General features: G+C 40.4%; 1 protein-coding gene across 1 annotated transcript; it reads right to left on the minus strand.

Annotated features, from left to right (window-relative positions):
• Positions 1–2,327: 2,327 nt before the first annotated feature.
• Positions 2,328–15,196, minus strand: dap (death-associated protein). The gene is made up of 4 exons (XM_029529561.1): positions 15,003–15,196; positions 13,957–14,053; positions 7,945–7,987; positions 2,328–4,802 (listed from the first exon to the last, which is right to left on the minus strand). The coding sequence occupies exons 1-4, from the start codon at positions 15,055–15,057 to the stop codon at positions 4,683–4,685; spliced, it is 315 nt and encodes a 104-aa protein (XP_029385421.1). The 5' UTR covers positions 15,058–15,196; the 3' UTR covers positions 2,328–4,682.
• Positions 15,197–15,931: the final 735 nt, after the last annotated feature.

Below are 15,931 nucleotides of genomic sequence, written 5' to 3' on the forward strand. Positions count from 1 at the left end.
GGCTTTATCTGTTTGTTTGTAAAGGAAGGTCCAGTGTCAGCTATGCTGAAAGAGATAACTTAGGAAGGATGGTGGCAACTAGACCAGCTCTTATTATGGCTGCCACCTTGAAACTCAGTTAGGAACGTTGCTATGCAAGAAAACAAACGTATCCATGCCTGATCTCATCAGTATCATGTCACTGAATATATGGCACAGAGAAACAATCATTATAAATAATACTGACTGAATTATTTAATTTCTTGCTAATTTATCAGTAGTGAACCAAATGTGTCAACAATAAATGTCGAAAGATTATGCTTTCAATTAATTTGTTCATATTTTCTCTGATTTACCAAGATCCAAATGTAGTCTCTCATTTCTCAAGGTATTAGAGATATACATAATTTTAACTTCCTTTTTTAGTATCCTTAAAAATTATACTCTAATGCAATCAAAGATAAAGTAGGTCCTTCTTAATACATTCCATATCTGAAAAACTGAGCAGTATGAATAAATGATCATCTCTTAAAATTAAATCAGCATTAGAATGATTTATGTACGAACGGAAAATGAACTTGTGGTGGTGCCCATGTTAATAAAAAGTGAGGAAAACTTGTCAAAAGAGTTCTTTAAGCAAAAAAAAAAAAAGTAAAAGATCTTTCAGATATATATTGATATCACCAAACTTGATTAAAAAAAAAATCTTGTTTTTTACAAGATTGCAGAATGGGTTAGTTTTGTTAATGAACGGTTTTATTTTTGAAAAATCTTAAAAAAGAAAGAAATAAAGTGGACAGAAAAGAGTTAGATTTTCATATAAATGCAGCCAAAATGTCACTGAGACTTTGTCATGTCCACAAAGTACATCACATCCATAATGGTCCTGACCTGACTGAAATAAATACCTCCCCCCCCCCACTGTTGCCTGTTGACCGAGTAAACTGAGCCATCTGTGTAAGGCTTTCAGTCTCAACAACTTAAAACCATTTTTAATGATTCTTAGGCCCACATGGCCAACAGCTGGTGGTCTATACTCAAGGCCAATATAACAAATTGCCTCTAAATGTGAATAGCTTGGTGCTCAAGGCTAAAGTGCCTTAACAGTGACTGCTTAATGGTGTTGGAAGATAAAGTTAAATGTTTTACAGTCAGACCAACATAGACAGGTAGCCTCTTTCCCTGACAATGCACGGGCATGAGGTAGTGCCTTGCTCAGAGGCATATGTTTGTTAGCCAGTCAATGAGTGGGTTTAATACAGATTTCATAAGCTAAAAGTAAACCTGCGTGCCTAGTAATTCATACTTGGATGAGTGAAGAAAACATGTATAAAATTCTAAAAAACCAAAACAAATTGAAATGGTTGAAGCGAAAAGAAAAGAAATGCTAGGCCATGTTGACTTCATGTCCAAAAAGAAGCATGATCTCACGTAATCCTTCTCCACTACTCAACAGTCAGTCAATCCTAGTTTGTCTTCAGTAGGTGTCTATATGTATATATGCATATATCTAGAAATTACAGACAGTAGAAAATAAATAATAATAAACAAAAAGTAAATGTTCAGTGATCAATCAGCCGTTCTTCCTCCTTGTATCTCATGAAAACCATATTTTTGAGCAGATTTTTGAACTGGCTCATATTTGGACAGCACTCGAGTCCAGCACTTCCACAGCTTCACACCACATGCAGAAAGACAACTTTTTTGAAGTTTTATGAAAATAAAGATGCTTTAAATTTAAATTCACATTATAACCCCCACCTCTGCTGTATATATATATATTTTTTTTATTTTTATTTATTTTTTATATTTCCAGGGAGCGACCTGTCCGGTGTGTACCCCGTCTGGGATTGGCTCCAGCACCCTCCGTGACCTGGGAACGGAAAAGCGGCAGATGGATGGATGGACTTCCAGGGAGTAAGTTGTTTATTGCTTAGTTAATAAATAATTTAATTTACAAGGTAAAGTTATACAGAGAAATATTATCAAATTAATGGGAACTTTCTGGGAAGATTTCTTTTTTTCTGCATTGTGACTGGCAGCTTGTCCTGCATCAGTGATCTTAGTTAAAAGTGAACTCATCTTTGCAGTGTTGTGCTAAATTGTGACCTAATGTTTATCAGCTGGCAATGACACCCAATTCATGTCAAAACTCCTCAAGAATAAATCTTGATATCTTTAGTGAATTTCAGACTGATTGTTGTGCACGGCCCTATGATGCATTTTTAGCTCCTTCCTCCGCTCTCTCGTTCCTCAGGTTGGTCTAATAATACATGGAAAGGGATGAGAGGCCCGCCACACAAAGAGAACAGCATACAAACATGGAGAAGATTGCATCTTTTTTAATGGGGTCTTCCAGCTTGCTGACAGTCTGGTAACAACCGAGCTAGCTGCTGGCTGGCTTATTGGGATAACATAAGTTGACACAACATCTGGCTGCAGATGCTTGTGTAAAGATGGATTACATGCACTGAACACCTGGTGCACTGTGGTGTGTGTGTGTGTGTGTGTGTGTGTGTGTGGAAAAACAGCAGACATATCTTGGAGAGATGCTTTTGTTCCATTTCAAAACACCAGCTGAGCCCTAATCCCTCAGCACAGGCTGCAAATTCACCATGGATGATCAAATACGCTAGTTGAACAGGAGTAGATTGAACTTTTTAAAACTTCCCCCCCCTAAATTTACACATTAGAACTACAGTGTTAATCTTAGTTTGAGTTGAGATACATAATCTCTCTTATTCAAATGTTTCAGCTGAATTGTATTTCACTCAAATAAAGACAAGCAGAAAGAGTTTTTTTTTTTTTTTTTTTAAGATAGTCTACATCTTTATTTACTATGACAACCACACCTAATACCTAAGTTCACTCAATGCCTTATGATTTGTACAATTTGAACAATTTACTCACAAAAAAAAAAGGATCTCAGGAAAAACAAAAATAAAACTCTTTAAAACTTAAATTAACACAGGAGATCATTCATTCTTGGCAATGGAAAATTTCTGTCTCTTCTGGAAACCTAAACGTTAGTGTTGCCACATGTAACACTCGACTGTGTAAGGGAGGTGGTGATTAAGGAAAAAGGTGGTGTGTGTTGATATGTATCATTTCAAGGGAAACGCCAATCTAGATTTTAAGGGGGTGATAAGATAGTTCTGATATGCCAAGATCCATATCTGCATGCACTCTGGATTATAAGAAGCACTGCATTTCCAGTAAACCTTCACATGCTTGTGGTGCATCTTTAATCACACTTTTATGGAATGTAGAATTTGCCAGTTTTGCACTTGGGCACTCTTACCTTAGACATCTAGATTATGTTCATCTTACATTCAAGAGGCTCACTCCTCTAAACCGCTCTTCCCTACAATGTTTTTTTCCTGCTTGTATTGAGGCACACTGCTCCCTTGCGATATTAAGGTCATTTAATGTAAACACAAGGCATCCTGCAGCTGCGGCACAGTAATGAGCTCTCCTTAGATTTCGCCACACCTTCCGCAGCGTTGTTATTCCAGCTGACTTGGGATGGTGCGTGGCAGATGACCATGTTGCTCAAATCTAAGCAATGAGGCACTTGGAATGACGCAGGTTGAGGTTTTCATTAAAATTGGTGAATACTTGCTTACAAAAAAAGATAACCAGTTACATAAACAGAGGCTGTAGCAAAGCCTAACTTGCTTTAGCTGTGATGAAAAAGCAATATTCGCTTCAGCTGTAACAGTAAGCGGCTATCTTGAGTGACAGTAATGATGTGAATTAAGTGGCTATTGAAGTAATGAAAGCTATCATTACAGAAGAATGGATCATGGTTTACTTCTTAATTGTTCTCCTTATAAGCCATCTCTGACGCTGAAAGAATACTGTTTGTTCCCTCGAGTGACTTTATTTACAGATTTAAATTGCAGGCCAATCAATCACTACATCACTAAATTTGGGCGACAGTTTTTGTGGGGATCAGGGGGAAGGGTTCATATAGAATGCTTGTCACAGTTGCTGGTAACATCAGCATTCAGGCTAATAATTGGTTAATGCTGTCCTGTAAATGGCTTGTTTTATTTCCTCTGGTCCACGCTGTACATGTGCACTTTGGCAAGAGTCTCAGTGGTGATTCTTAAGTTATCTTGCGTTCTCTTTTTGGCTTTCTCATGATAATATAAAACTTTTTATTGGATTGTTTGGTCTGTGATAATCATAGGTAGAAGGTTGGAGCCTGGGCTCATCACTGCAAAGTGACTGGTTGATTAGTTGGCCGGATTTGACTGGTTGCTGTGATTGGCTGGTTGCATTGTTGTAGTACTGGTCAGTACATCGGTAAAGCGAGAGTTTCCCCCCACAGACTCAGATCCAAGATCAATTTCTCAGCTCATCAATGTTAGCCATTTTAGAAGACCCTCCAGCATTTTAAACCTTCTTAAATTTACATAACTGTCAAAGCAATCCAATTTAAGGAGAGGAAACAGACCTAAGAATACAGCATCAAAGCAGCGGAGATATAAGAGTGGGACTTCTAAAATGGCTACACTGGCAATAGTTGTCTGTTGCTGGCCAAATCCTCACACTTGTCCCGCAACAGGCTACCAAAAATAAATGACTGATTATTTGGAGGAGATCTGTGCCTAGTTGGGAAATGTCTGCATCTTGTGTGTTCCGTTAGGAAGGCCGGCTGGTGGAGTTAGCGTAGCCATTGTAGCGTGCCGCCTGGCTCACTTGCGGGGCTGGTGGATGTGCTGGTTGATGTGCTGGGCAGGGGGCAGCTTGGGGATGCAAGGCTGGGGCTTCTGGTGAGCCACCTGGGCAGCTGCTGGGGTGAAATCCTTATCACCCTGAACAGAACACAGGCAGCAGGATGTTAGAGGAGAAGACTCAGCAGCATTCATTGCTTTGGATGAAGCGTATAGTTACTTCATGCACAATTAGTACTGCTGGGAACACAAATATTTGCTTCAAATTTCTCCATGTTAAATTTGTGAGCTGGGCTTTATTTTCACCTAGCAGCTGCCACTTCTCTATTAGAAACCTGCCACTGCAATATCACACAATACAGCTAATATTAATCCAGTTAACCTAACAATAGTGTTGTGATGGTAAGAGGCTTATGTTCACCAAACAAAAGTAATACATGTAGAATTTACACCAATTAGAGAAATCACCAATGCAAAGGATACAGTTGGATAGTGTTTAAATATATATTTTTTAGAATTACCCAAATGGTTGTTTATGAGAAGAAAGTCTGAAACTATGTAATGTAACATGCAATTTGCTGCCTACGCATGCATACAGTATGTGACTTTATGACCCATATTTAAATCCGTTGCTCTAATAATCATAAAAACAATGAGGAAATCTCCAAAGTGCATGAAGAGTGCAGTATGGAGCACTAACCGCCCCTGCTCATCTGCTCTGCAACCTCAATCTCTTATTCCAGGAAATATTCCCATAAACAGCAATGATTTTTAAATTGGATCAAAGCAGGAATCAGATCATTCAAATAGGAATGCAGCATTTCAATCAGCAACTTTCTACAACGATGACTCGGTTCCTTCCCCCCTTCCTTTTTTTTCTTTTCCTTCTGTCAGTGTCGGGGTTTATTCCTTTTATCACCCATCATGTCTCCACTCTTCTTCACTGGTTTGGTTTGTGGGTTGCCGATTTCAAACTGACCCCATTTAAGAAGGAAACGTTGGCTCAAGGATGAATGAAATTAACAGTGTTGTGGTGTTGAGCCCTGGAAAAGCAGCTGTTTAAAGCATGCATTAAGCTCCCATTACATTGCTGTATGCATGATTACATGGATTATTATTGGCAGTTTTAATTCTTTCATCTGCAGCACTAGACTTTAGTATTTAGTTGAGATGGTATTTTGCTGGTAACTGTCCAGATGTTGCCAGATGTGAATGTTATTACTGCAGCATAAATAAATAGAATAGCCCAACACATGGCACTTTCATATTCTCAATTCCAATTCTAAGAGGTCCAACTAGATAAAGTTTATATAACCAATTTAATCAACGCGCTGCAAAAAAACATACTCATGGAAACGCACATTCCCTGCATCTCTGGGTTTTTTTGGCTGAACTTGAACCTTCACCCACCCATCCTTCCTGACCCCAATCCTCACTGTATGTGTGTTGGTTTTGTTGTCTCTGTGTGGTTGTGTGCTAGTTTTTCTGTGTGTGTGTGTGTAGGTGGACACAAAACATTTATAGTGTGCGTGTTTCTTTCATTCAAAGCCAATTCCACAGCTAACGGCAAAGGAGGTGGATAGACCTGACCTCCAATTGCCCTTCTTCTCTCTGAAGCTCAAAGCCTTTCTCTATCTCCATCCCACAGAAGCAAAAGTATGGATGGAACAAATAAACTGCGGCATACTGAATAAAGTCAGGGAGATTGGCGGGGCATATTTCCTCATTTACATTGGTCTAACAATGCTGAACTATCTGTCAGGAGAAATAATGCTTAATATTTAATATTTGCAATTAAAATATTTTTTTTTTCTTGAAGTGAATTTGAAATGTTTAAAGATTAGATTATATTTGCCTCAACATGTACATAAAAAAAAAAGCCAAAGACTGACCTTTTTATTAATGCATCACTTCTAGCATCTCATGAGAAACTGTTTACAATACAAAAACCACCCAACCATGTTTATTTTCATTCGATGTCTTGACAAGGACTTGCTTTCTTTCACTATAACAGGAGGATAACTGTGGGTCATTTTTGCAAAATCTGCACATCTAACTCAAGGTTCCTGTGACACGACAAACATGTTTATTACTTGACCTTCTTGTAATGTTTTTCCATTACAGCTCCAAGTTCAATTGCTCTAGCCTGTGCTTTCTTACATAAAGTAACAGTTATTAGACCACAGCAGTTTTGAATCTCATTATTTAGTTCAAAGAGAAAAGAAAATACACAAACGGGAAATGTCTTATTTTACTGTATAAAAAAAAAATAGCAACAGACAACAAACTCTCCTGAGACATTTAGCTCCTAAAAGGCTTTTCTGAGACTTTGGTCAGCGCTTGCCTCTGCGTTTGATGGCAATGATAGGGGGGAAAGGGAAGGCTAGAGGAGGATCAGGGGATAAATGGGATGCCTGCCACCTTGCTGATATCACTGCAATCTTCCACAGACAATCTGCCTGGCCTGACACACACACACACACCGACACACAACACAGGGAATGGAGCTGTCTAAGAACTCAAGGACACCCCCCCCCCCACACACACACACACACAAACACCTACACAATAAATCTCAGACATACAGTCATAAATAAATAAACTTTGCTATTCAAAGACTAGTCCACTTTTCAAAGCGGCAGGTCAAGGCAGATAAAACCTACAAAAACACAAACACTGTGACTGATGCACATAGTAATACTACATAACTGAATGATCACTTGTTTTTTTTTTTTTTTTCTATTTTTGTGAGTCAGAAAAGTGTTGCTTGTGCTGGTGGTCAGTTTTTAATGTTGTGCAATGTGGTGCAGGTTCATAACTTTGTTCATTTACCAATATAAATGTATAGAAATCCCCCAACATTATTTTTTTTGTAGTGCCAATATTGTGTGTAATATAACATTTCAGTCAAGCAGTGTTGATATTTTTCTCTTATTTGGGATGGGACAACAAAAACAAGATAAAATGAATGGTTATTCAATAGCGTTTCATTTGCTCTCTGGGTATATTTCACTAATCTATCAACAAAATTTTTTATCTCACAATAGATGCTAACATGTGATTTTAAATTACAGATATCTTTGCAATGCTATCCCTTTGTCATATTTAGCTCCCTTCTCTTCATTTGGCCCTCCAGTGTTCTCCCCGGCTTTTTTGTTCATTTATTTGCCTTGTTTTATCTCTGAACTGAGCTTCTATCTCTCCCTGTAGAGCTCCTTTCCCAGATAAAAAAAAAAACATCTTATTTCACTGCTGCTGGTGTGTGTTTGTGTATGCGCCTTACCTTTGTAACCACTCCAGACACAATCACTGGGACCTTTGGTGGACTGAAAAGAGATAAAGAGAAAGAATAAAACATACAAATTACGTGTAAAGTTCATAACATCAAAGGGCAATATCCAGGGTGGGTGCTTCAGGCTCTACTCTGTTGTAACTGTGTGTGTGTCATTCAGTTATACACCATGCAGGCCAAGGGTGCAGTTTACTGTAGATACAGTATGGCAATATTTACAAAAGTTTGCCCATTTGGCTCCATTCAAAGCCCCAAAAGTAACACAAGCCAAAACACAACATCCTAAATTGTCATAACACCTAACACCCACAGTCTTACTCTCTCTGGAAACAAACAAACACATACACAGACAAACACGCACACATAAACACTCCGGATGGACCTGCCAGCAGTTTAAATAGCACCCATTCATCCTGGCCAAGCACTGGGGCTCACAGCTTCGAGGTAGAAAGCATGAGAAGGGAGGCACAGGGGGGCAAGAGAAAATTAGAAAAAAATAGAGGATGTAGATGAGAAAAAAAAAGGATTTGAACAGGGGGAGAGGAAAAGGAAGAGGACAGGTCACAGCGGACGGAGAGAGAGAGAGAGAGAGAGAGAGAGTGAAAAGGACAGGATGGGGGACATGGGAGAAAAACATCAACATAGTAATAGACTGATAGAGGATGGGAGAAAAACATGGAGGACAGAGGGAGGCGAGCAGTCACGCCGATGTAGTGGAAAGGATGGAGGCAGAGAAAAAGATGGGGAGGAGGAATGCGGAACCAGAGGTAAGTATCGACCTTGACATGACAAACGAGCACTGGCTAATTTTACGCCATTGTCACCCCTGGCAAAAGAGCACAGTTGTGGTAGCCACCTTGAAAACTCCCTTCAAAGTCATTAGCTATCGCAGCAGGCACATCCAACTTGTAGCTTACCTCATTAATAACCCAAACATGTTGAATAAATGTTAAAAGTTTCGAATGCAGATGACAAACTGCAACCTCAGGAGCCAGAGTCTAATCATACCGGATACCATCACATCTGCTACTTATGTTTCCATATTTTTGGATCCATGCATAACTCATCAGTTATGGATTCCCACATTGGACTAACCTCGATCTGCAATCAACATCTTGGCACCAAATGGCCTCCTGCTACTCATCTCAGTGAAAATCTTTACCTTGCCATTCAGTGTTTGGAATGTGATGATTATTACTAACAAGCCACTTGTCAGAAATGGGAGGTTGAGGTCTTGAATTAGCAATTCAATTAACTACAGCATATTAACACCTCAATATTCTTATTCAAATAAATGCTCTCCTGTGCTGTGAAGAGGTCTCACTAAAGCTTCCAGCAAAGCATTTGGCACGAAAGTGCAGATTTGAATAACTGAATGATATGGAAATAAATGGAGAAGAAATCTCCACATAGGAAATGCCGAATGAAAAGAAAACTGACAGGAAGTTTGTTATGAATGTTTAGTGTGCAAAAACCTGTTGGACCAACTTTCAGCTTAAACGCAACTGACAGACTACCAACTTGCAGAGAAGAGGTATCTGCTTTCATTATGGTAGGTAAGTGAAGAGTGGCTCTCTGATTAACACTCAGCTGTTACTACCGCTACCAGTCAAGCAGCTTTTCTGTGGTGTGGAAACTTGTTTTGAATGATGCACATCACAGGTCAATTATCTTTATGTGTTCTAGGTATTTATTTATTCATGTACCACTGAGTGAAAGCTGCACATCTGTATGAGAGGTGCATCAGTTTCTATTCCAGCTGAAGCTGCGGTGAGGTGAGACACAGAGGGGTCGAGGGGAGCAGGCCCACTCGGTTGGAACTGTGTTCACATGAAGAGCGTGTGGGCTGGTATCCGCCCCACACTGCATTGTCACGTCTCTATTCTCTTCAATACCGATCTGAAGACTAATTCTGAAATATTGACTGGCAAAGGATGAAAGATTCTTGTAATTGGGATGGGGCTTTAAGGCCAGAGAGGCAGAGGGGAGGCAGATGAGACAGGGTGGGTCTAATTAAGGCATCCAGCTAATGAGCATCTAGCGCCTTTCAAATTATTAAAAAAAAATCTTTCAGGCAGACTGAAAATGAGGCATGAGTGTAAGTTTTTCACCTGACCTGGGAGTTAAACACGGAGACTGCACTGACAGGCGTCTGTTTATTTATAGTTTTTTTTTTTTTAATAAATCTCAGATTAATGAAACTGCATGACAAAAGAAATGGCCATTAGATTCTTTACTGATGCCTTTCTAAAAATTCTTGTCTACCTAGAGAACGGAAAGTGAAGCTTTGCAAAGGGCAGACAGAGAGAGAGAGAGGGAGACAGAATTCTGCGCTGTGGTTTGGTAAGACTGGAAGGGAGGTGGCTGCATATGGAAGCAGAGTGAGCCTGCAGGGGGCAGTAGAGGGCTGTAGGGAATCCTGAGGAGGTGTTCACTGTGTCAGAAGAGAGAGAGAGTTGAAGAGGAAAAGATGACAAGAAAGGACAGAAAGGAAGGAGGGAGATCCAGACTTAAGATCTAAATAAGTCAAATAGGGAAATTCAAGTTAATGGTTTGGTGATTTCGCCTTCTTTTCAATTTCAAAACCACCAAACCACCACTTCCACACCCATCTCTCTCCCTCTCTCTGTGTCTCTGCTTCGGCAGAACAGGAAGTTTGTTGCTGTGGGCGAGGTGATGGTTGCCATAGAAACTGATGCCTGTTGCCTTTTCTTCCTTCCTCCTCCTCCTCCTCCTCCTCCTCTCTTCCCTTCCCCCTCTCTCAACTTTTCACCACGAGCTGTCAGCTTACCGCATATTTCACCACAGTTCCTGCATACAATGCGCACTTTTGTGTGTGCGTGCGTGCAGTGATTTAGTCAAGGGTGCACACAGCACCGCCCGCTCTTTTTCTGAACCTCTGGAACATATCCATCTCTCACCAAAACACGTAGGAGATGTGACAGTGCAGCTGACACAGACCTACATTCACCTCATTTTATTAACACACTGAGCTGACTATCCAAAACGATGTGTGAGCAGCCAATAAATCTAATGATTTATTTTCATGTATGAATGTTGATTTGCATTTGAGAACCACATCGACCTGATGGTTGGCAAACAGAGGGGGGGCCTCTGCTGGGGCACCACTTTGCCATAAGAACCCTAGTTTCTCCTCTTCGCCATAATCCTGGGTACCTCCCTCTCCTTTGCCCCATCTGTCCATCTAAACTTGATTGGGTGCGGCAGGTGTTCCCTCAACTACAACGCTTCACTGGCTCCTACTAATGTGAAATTTATCCAGCAGCCACCTGCTAGATGTCAATCAATGAGACTGAGATGGACAGTCAGATTGAGTATGGGTGAGCGAGTTTCATTGACTGATGGAGTGCAGTGACTTTGACCCTCTCTTTTTCATTCACTAACATCATTTTTTGTTAGATAAACATTTCACACGACAAAAGCAAACCTAGATTTCCACAACCAGGCCAAGTGGAGTTTATCAAGCTGCAAGCTGATTTAAAATGCGTTTCTGCACTGATTAAAATGTACTTCGTCTAATCTATATTTTCAAATGAATGGCTCCTCTCCTTTGGCTGCAACCTCTAAAAAAGACATATTTGCAGGAAGAAACGCTCAGGCAATGATTAAACCCTGTATGTGTCCAGCGAGGCCAACATTCAGTTAATGCATGAGGGGAAAGATATATTTAAATCCACAAACTTCTATATTGAATTTACAAATCATCCATTTCACTGGCTTCTCCACAAGTGCAAATTATTACAACACATTCATCACCAACTTTGGTAAGAAACCAAAGCAAGCAATAAAGGAGTAGATGTAATTGTAGGAGTGCAGCGGGTTATTTGTTTTAAATACGAATGATTCGTACATTTTCTGCCCTTTGTAATATCTCCTGAAAGGATTACAAAAGGTTCAATGGTAATTTCTGAATGACTGAGCCTGGATGGTATACCACTGCATAATATAAACTACACCCTCACTCGCCCAGAGTAAGCTGGGATTGGCTCCAGCACCCCCCCACTACCCGGAAACGGAAAAGCGGTATGGATGGATGGATGAATGAATATAAACTACTGACCTGCGTTCAGTCACTCAGAAGTGGCCCAAGAACAACAAACTATTTGCGGTGTCTTGTTCTAAGAGCACTGGCCCTGTGAATGTAAGGGCTGAGGTGCAAGAGACTCCTTTGAACGTGGTAAATTTAATTGTTGACTACTTTAATTATCGATTCAGTTATTTCTTAAAAACACCACACATTGCCCAAGCTTCTTATTATTTATATTTGCTGATTTGGTGTGCTTTAAGTGAATTTACAATGAAAATAATTGGGCTTTGGACTGTGATCATTTATCGCTTTTTAAAAACTTTTTGGATTATTTGAAAAATAATCAGACGCCAGGTCGATTCTCATGATGACCTCATATCCTGAGACAAGACAACACAATCAAGTGAGGAAGTGCAAATAAAGTCAGTTGTGACGGCAGTCAAACAACAATCACTGTCTGCCATACAGAGAAGAACAACACCCATAAGTGCTTCTGTCCTTAAACTTTACCTTTGAACAGAACAAGCCAGCCTTGCATGTTGTTTTTGTACTCTTATCTACTTGACCTCTTGTTTCACTTCCTGCGAATGCCTTTGCCAACTGCAGCCCATCTTGGCAAAATGAAAAGGAAGGACGAACATATGACACACTAAAAAGCCACATAGACTACCTTGACGAAGCTTTTGAATCGTGAACATGACCACATTTAGATTTTAATTGTACCACTGTGCAACTTTTAATATTTACAACATAAATTATTATATCAAGATCAATTTTTCTGTGAAACTGATGAACAATGTTACAAAGATAGTTTCCTGTTTAGCTTGAATTGAACAAACATGCACAGATGAAAACGTAACCTCCACGCTAGAGTTAATAAAGTGACGTGTGTGAGAAGCTGCATGTATAAAGTACGTGCGCACAACATTTCTTGGCAGTTGGCAGTATTCTTGAACCCTGCACACTGCTTGTCAGCTCTCATTTATCACCTCTCGTTAACACACACACACATAAACTGATATGTGGTGTGAATATGCCACCTGTACCGTCACACACACAGCTGATGGGTCTTCATGAATATTGAGCAGACATATGTGGGCGTAGCAGCAGGCGGACGCGGACGCAGACACACACTCACATACACATAGGGTGATCTCAGTACAGGCCATGCATTCAAGCAGAAAAAGCCAAAAGTGCTAATATGGAAACAGAACAAAATATGCAAACCAAGACGGCTCATTGCAAACAATAGCGACTGCTGAATGGGCTGTTGAAGTTAATGCTGTAATTATGCAGTAATTATGTTGTTTGCTGACTTAGCTAGCAACAGTACACAACAATTCTACTGCTAAATTGCCTACAGTGTAGCTGTATAGACAAGTGAAAGCAGCTCAATTGCTAAGCTGGCAATTTGCACAGTGTACATTTGTTGCTTACAAACAACTGTGGTACATGCACAGATGGTCTCCCCATCTAACTGCTTTGTGTTTACTTTTGTCTTATGAATAGACTGCAGAGAGTATTGAACTGGTTTAATTTCAGTAAATAGGTATAGGCGCTCGCGTGTGGTTTAACTATGCTAACATGACAAAGGCCCCCACCTCTTGTTCCTATAGGATCCAGACTCAGAATCAAAGAGAAACAAAGCAACAGCTGTGTTATGTTGCTTTGCACTTCTTTGTGGTCATTTTCTGTGATTTTGCAGTTAGTTTTTGTCTCTTTACAGAATCAGAAATATTCATCCCCGGAGGGAAATTCATTTTACGTCACTGACATCATTGTCTATCTTCTTGGTTTCATTTTGAATCCTTTTATGATAGTTTATTTCTCTCGTTGTAATTCTGGACTTTTCTGGTCAATTTGAATCTGAGGCAGTTATCCATTTTGTGGTGGGACTGTCACAAGCCTGTGGGCTCATCAGGCCATGACTCTCCATGTCTGTGTGGTTGTGTTACCTGCTGCTCACGTACTCCTCGTCGTCATCTTTCTGCGGAGGTTCTGGGGCAGCAGCTGCTTGGTGCTTCTGCACTATCCGCATACCTCCTGCCTTCACTGCCACATACACACAAAGAGAAAACAAATACACACACTGATTACTACATGGGCTAACACAACTACTTAGTCATTTAAAGCATTTAGGAAACTGACTTCAGACAAACCATAATTGCAGAGTTATGTGGAAAACATTATTTTTGTTTACTCTCCTGCCAACTGAACTTTATAAATCACATCAGGATCTAGTCATATCTGTTTCATTTAATCAGAAACATATTCAAGGGAGCAAAAACAGGATGAGGCCATTGGTCGTCAGTTTACATGGAGCGGTTTTTAAAGATGGCTCTTCATCATTTAAAACCATCTGCCTCAAACTTGACCATCAATAAAACACTCAGTTCTCTTCCACAGACACTGTTATTGAGCGTCACCTCTGACCTCCGTACAAAGGTGATAATATCAGAGGTGTGGGTGTCAAAGCTACGTGTTAAAAACCGCCTCTGTGTCCTTTGCCCCCTCCTCCCCTTCACAGGTTAGGTGCCATGGGGCATTTGTTATCTTATTGTGCTATCAGTCGCGCAGCTGCTGTGGCTCACTGCCCTTCCACGCTGCTCCCTCATGTCCACGTACACCTTATCTGGTTTTCTCCAGCCCACATGCACAGGACGGGAGCCTGTGGAGGCCTGTGACCTCCACGTCACCGCCAGCACCCAGCACCCATCAGCCGCAGCAGGGACCCTGAAATATGACTCCCACTATCCCCGATCACTACAACATGAGCCTGTGAGCTCACCCATGTGGGAAGATCCACGTCAACCAGGAAGTATGCAAATGTGCGACATTGGAAAATATGGCAGATCCCACCAAATGTAATGTTGCTAACGTTGCTAGTCACCGTGTGCGCAACTTCAGAGGCTGCACACCGTCGTTGTGTGATTTTTGTCTCGTGACACAACACAAACTAAGGCCTTCAAAAACAACACAACACCTCAGGGGGAGTTTTTACCTGCAGGGGGGTGTCCTCCTTTGGTTTCCACTTTCTCCTTTGGCGGTGATGACATCTCTGCTCCGATGTGGAGTGTGAAGCGTGTGGCCGAATTATTCCTGCTCTTTTCTGCCTGCAAATTGTGCCCGTACACTTCAGCCTGGACCGTCAACGTGGCTTCTTCCTGAGCATTGTTTGGAAACCTTGCGTGGTGACGTCACACGTAGCCCGTAAAGAGCTGGAAAAACGTATGGGGCGCGTTGACGTCACCCGTAAACTGAGCTCGAAGGTGCGTTTATAAAATCGGGAATTAATAAAACCCGCGTCTCCGCTGCAATCCAGGCGCTCTTTTTGATGATCGGTCAGGGTTGGTCACTAAAGATGTTTAAGTTCTTTTAAGTCCATTCCGGTTTGATTTTTCTTCATATTTTATTGAAGCAGTATCATGAGTCCATCCATTCATTATCTATACTGCTTATTTTTCAGCCAATCCCAGCTGGCATTGCCAAAGAAAGGCTCCAACATGGGCAGGTAGAACTTCTTATACTGTCACAAAGATTTGGGATAATTTAATTTCTCTTGGTAGTCGTCGTGAACTTATCTTGCCTATGCAAGTTTCATTTATTAACACTGAAGGATGACTTTATTGGCAATATTGTTTTTGTTTCATTCTGAAGTAATGTACAATCTGAATCTTTTAGTTGAAACTTTACTATAACTATAAATATAAATATATACATGTATGTATGTAGATATATATTACAAAGAGGTATAGCAAAACTACAGTATGTAGTTACAGTCTAATTATTTTGAGGCAGTTAATTTGAAATGTAAATAAAACGAGGGATAAAAGTAGATTTTAAATAAAACATTTGCTCCTGCGTTGACATCAACATGTTCTTGTGCTAGTAATTCCAAATTTTATTATGTTTAAAAAAACTGCATTGAGG

Source organism: Echeneis naucrates, chromosome 20 (assembly GCF_900963305.1).
Source record: "Echeneis naucrates chromosome 20, fEcheNa1.1, whole genome shotgun sequence".
In the NCBI taxonomy this organism is placed as follows: Eukaryota; Metazoa; Chordata; class Actinopteri; order Carangiformes; family Echeneidae; genus Echeneis; species Echeneis naucrates.

Coding starts and splice junctions, on each gene's coding strand:
- dap (XM_029529561.1), bottom strand. CDS start 15,057: ATGTCATCACCGCCAAAGGAGAAAGTGGAAACCAAAGGAGGACACCCC. Junction 7,988..13,956: donor GAGGAGTACGTGAGCAGCAG/GTAACACAACCA, acceptor ATCTCTTTTCAG/TCCACCAAAGGTCCCAGTGA. Junction 4,803..7,944: donor TGTCTGGAGTGGTTACAAAG/GTAAGGCGCATA, acceptor TGTTCTGTTCAG/GGTGATAAGGATTTCACCCC.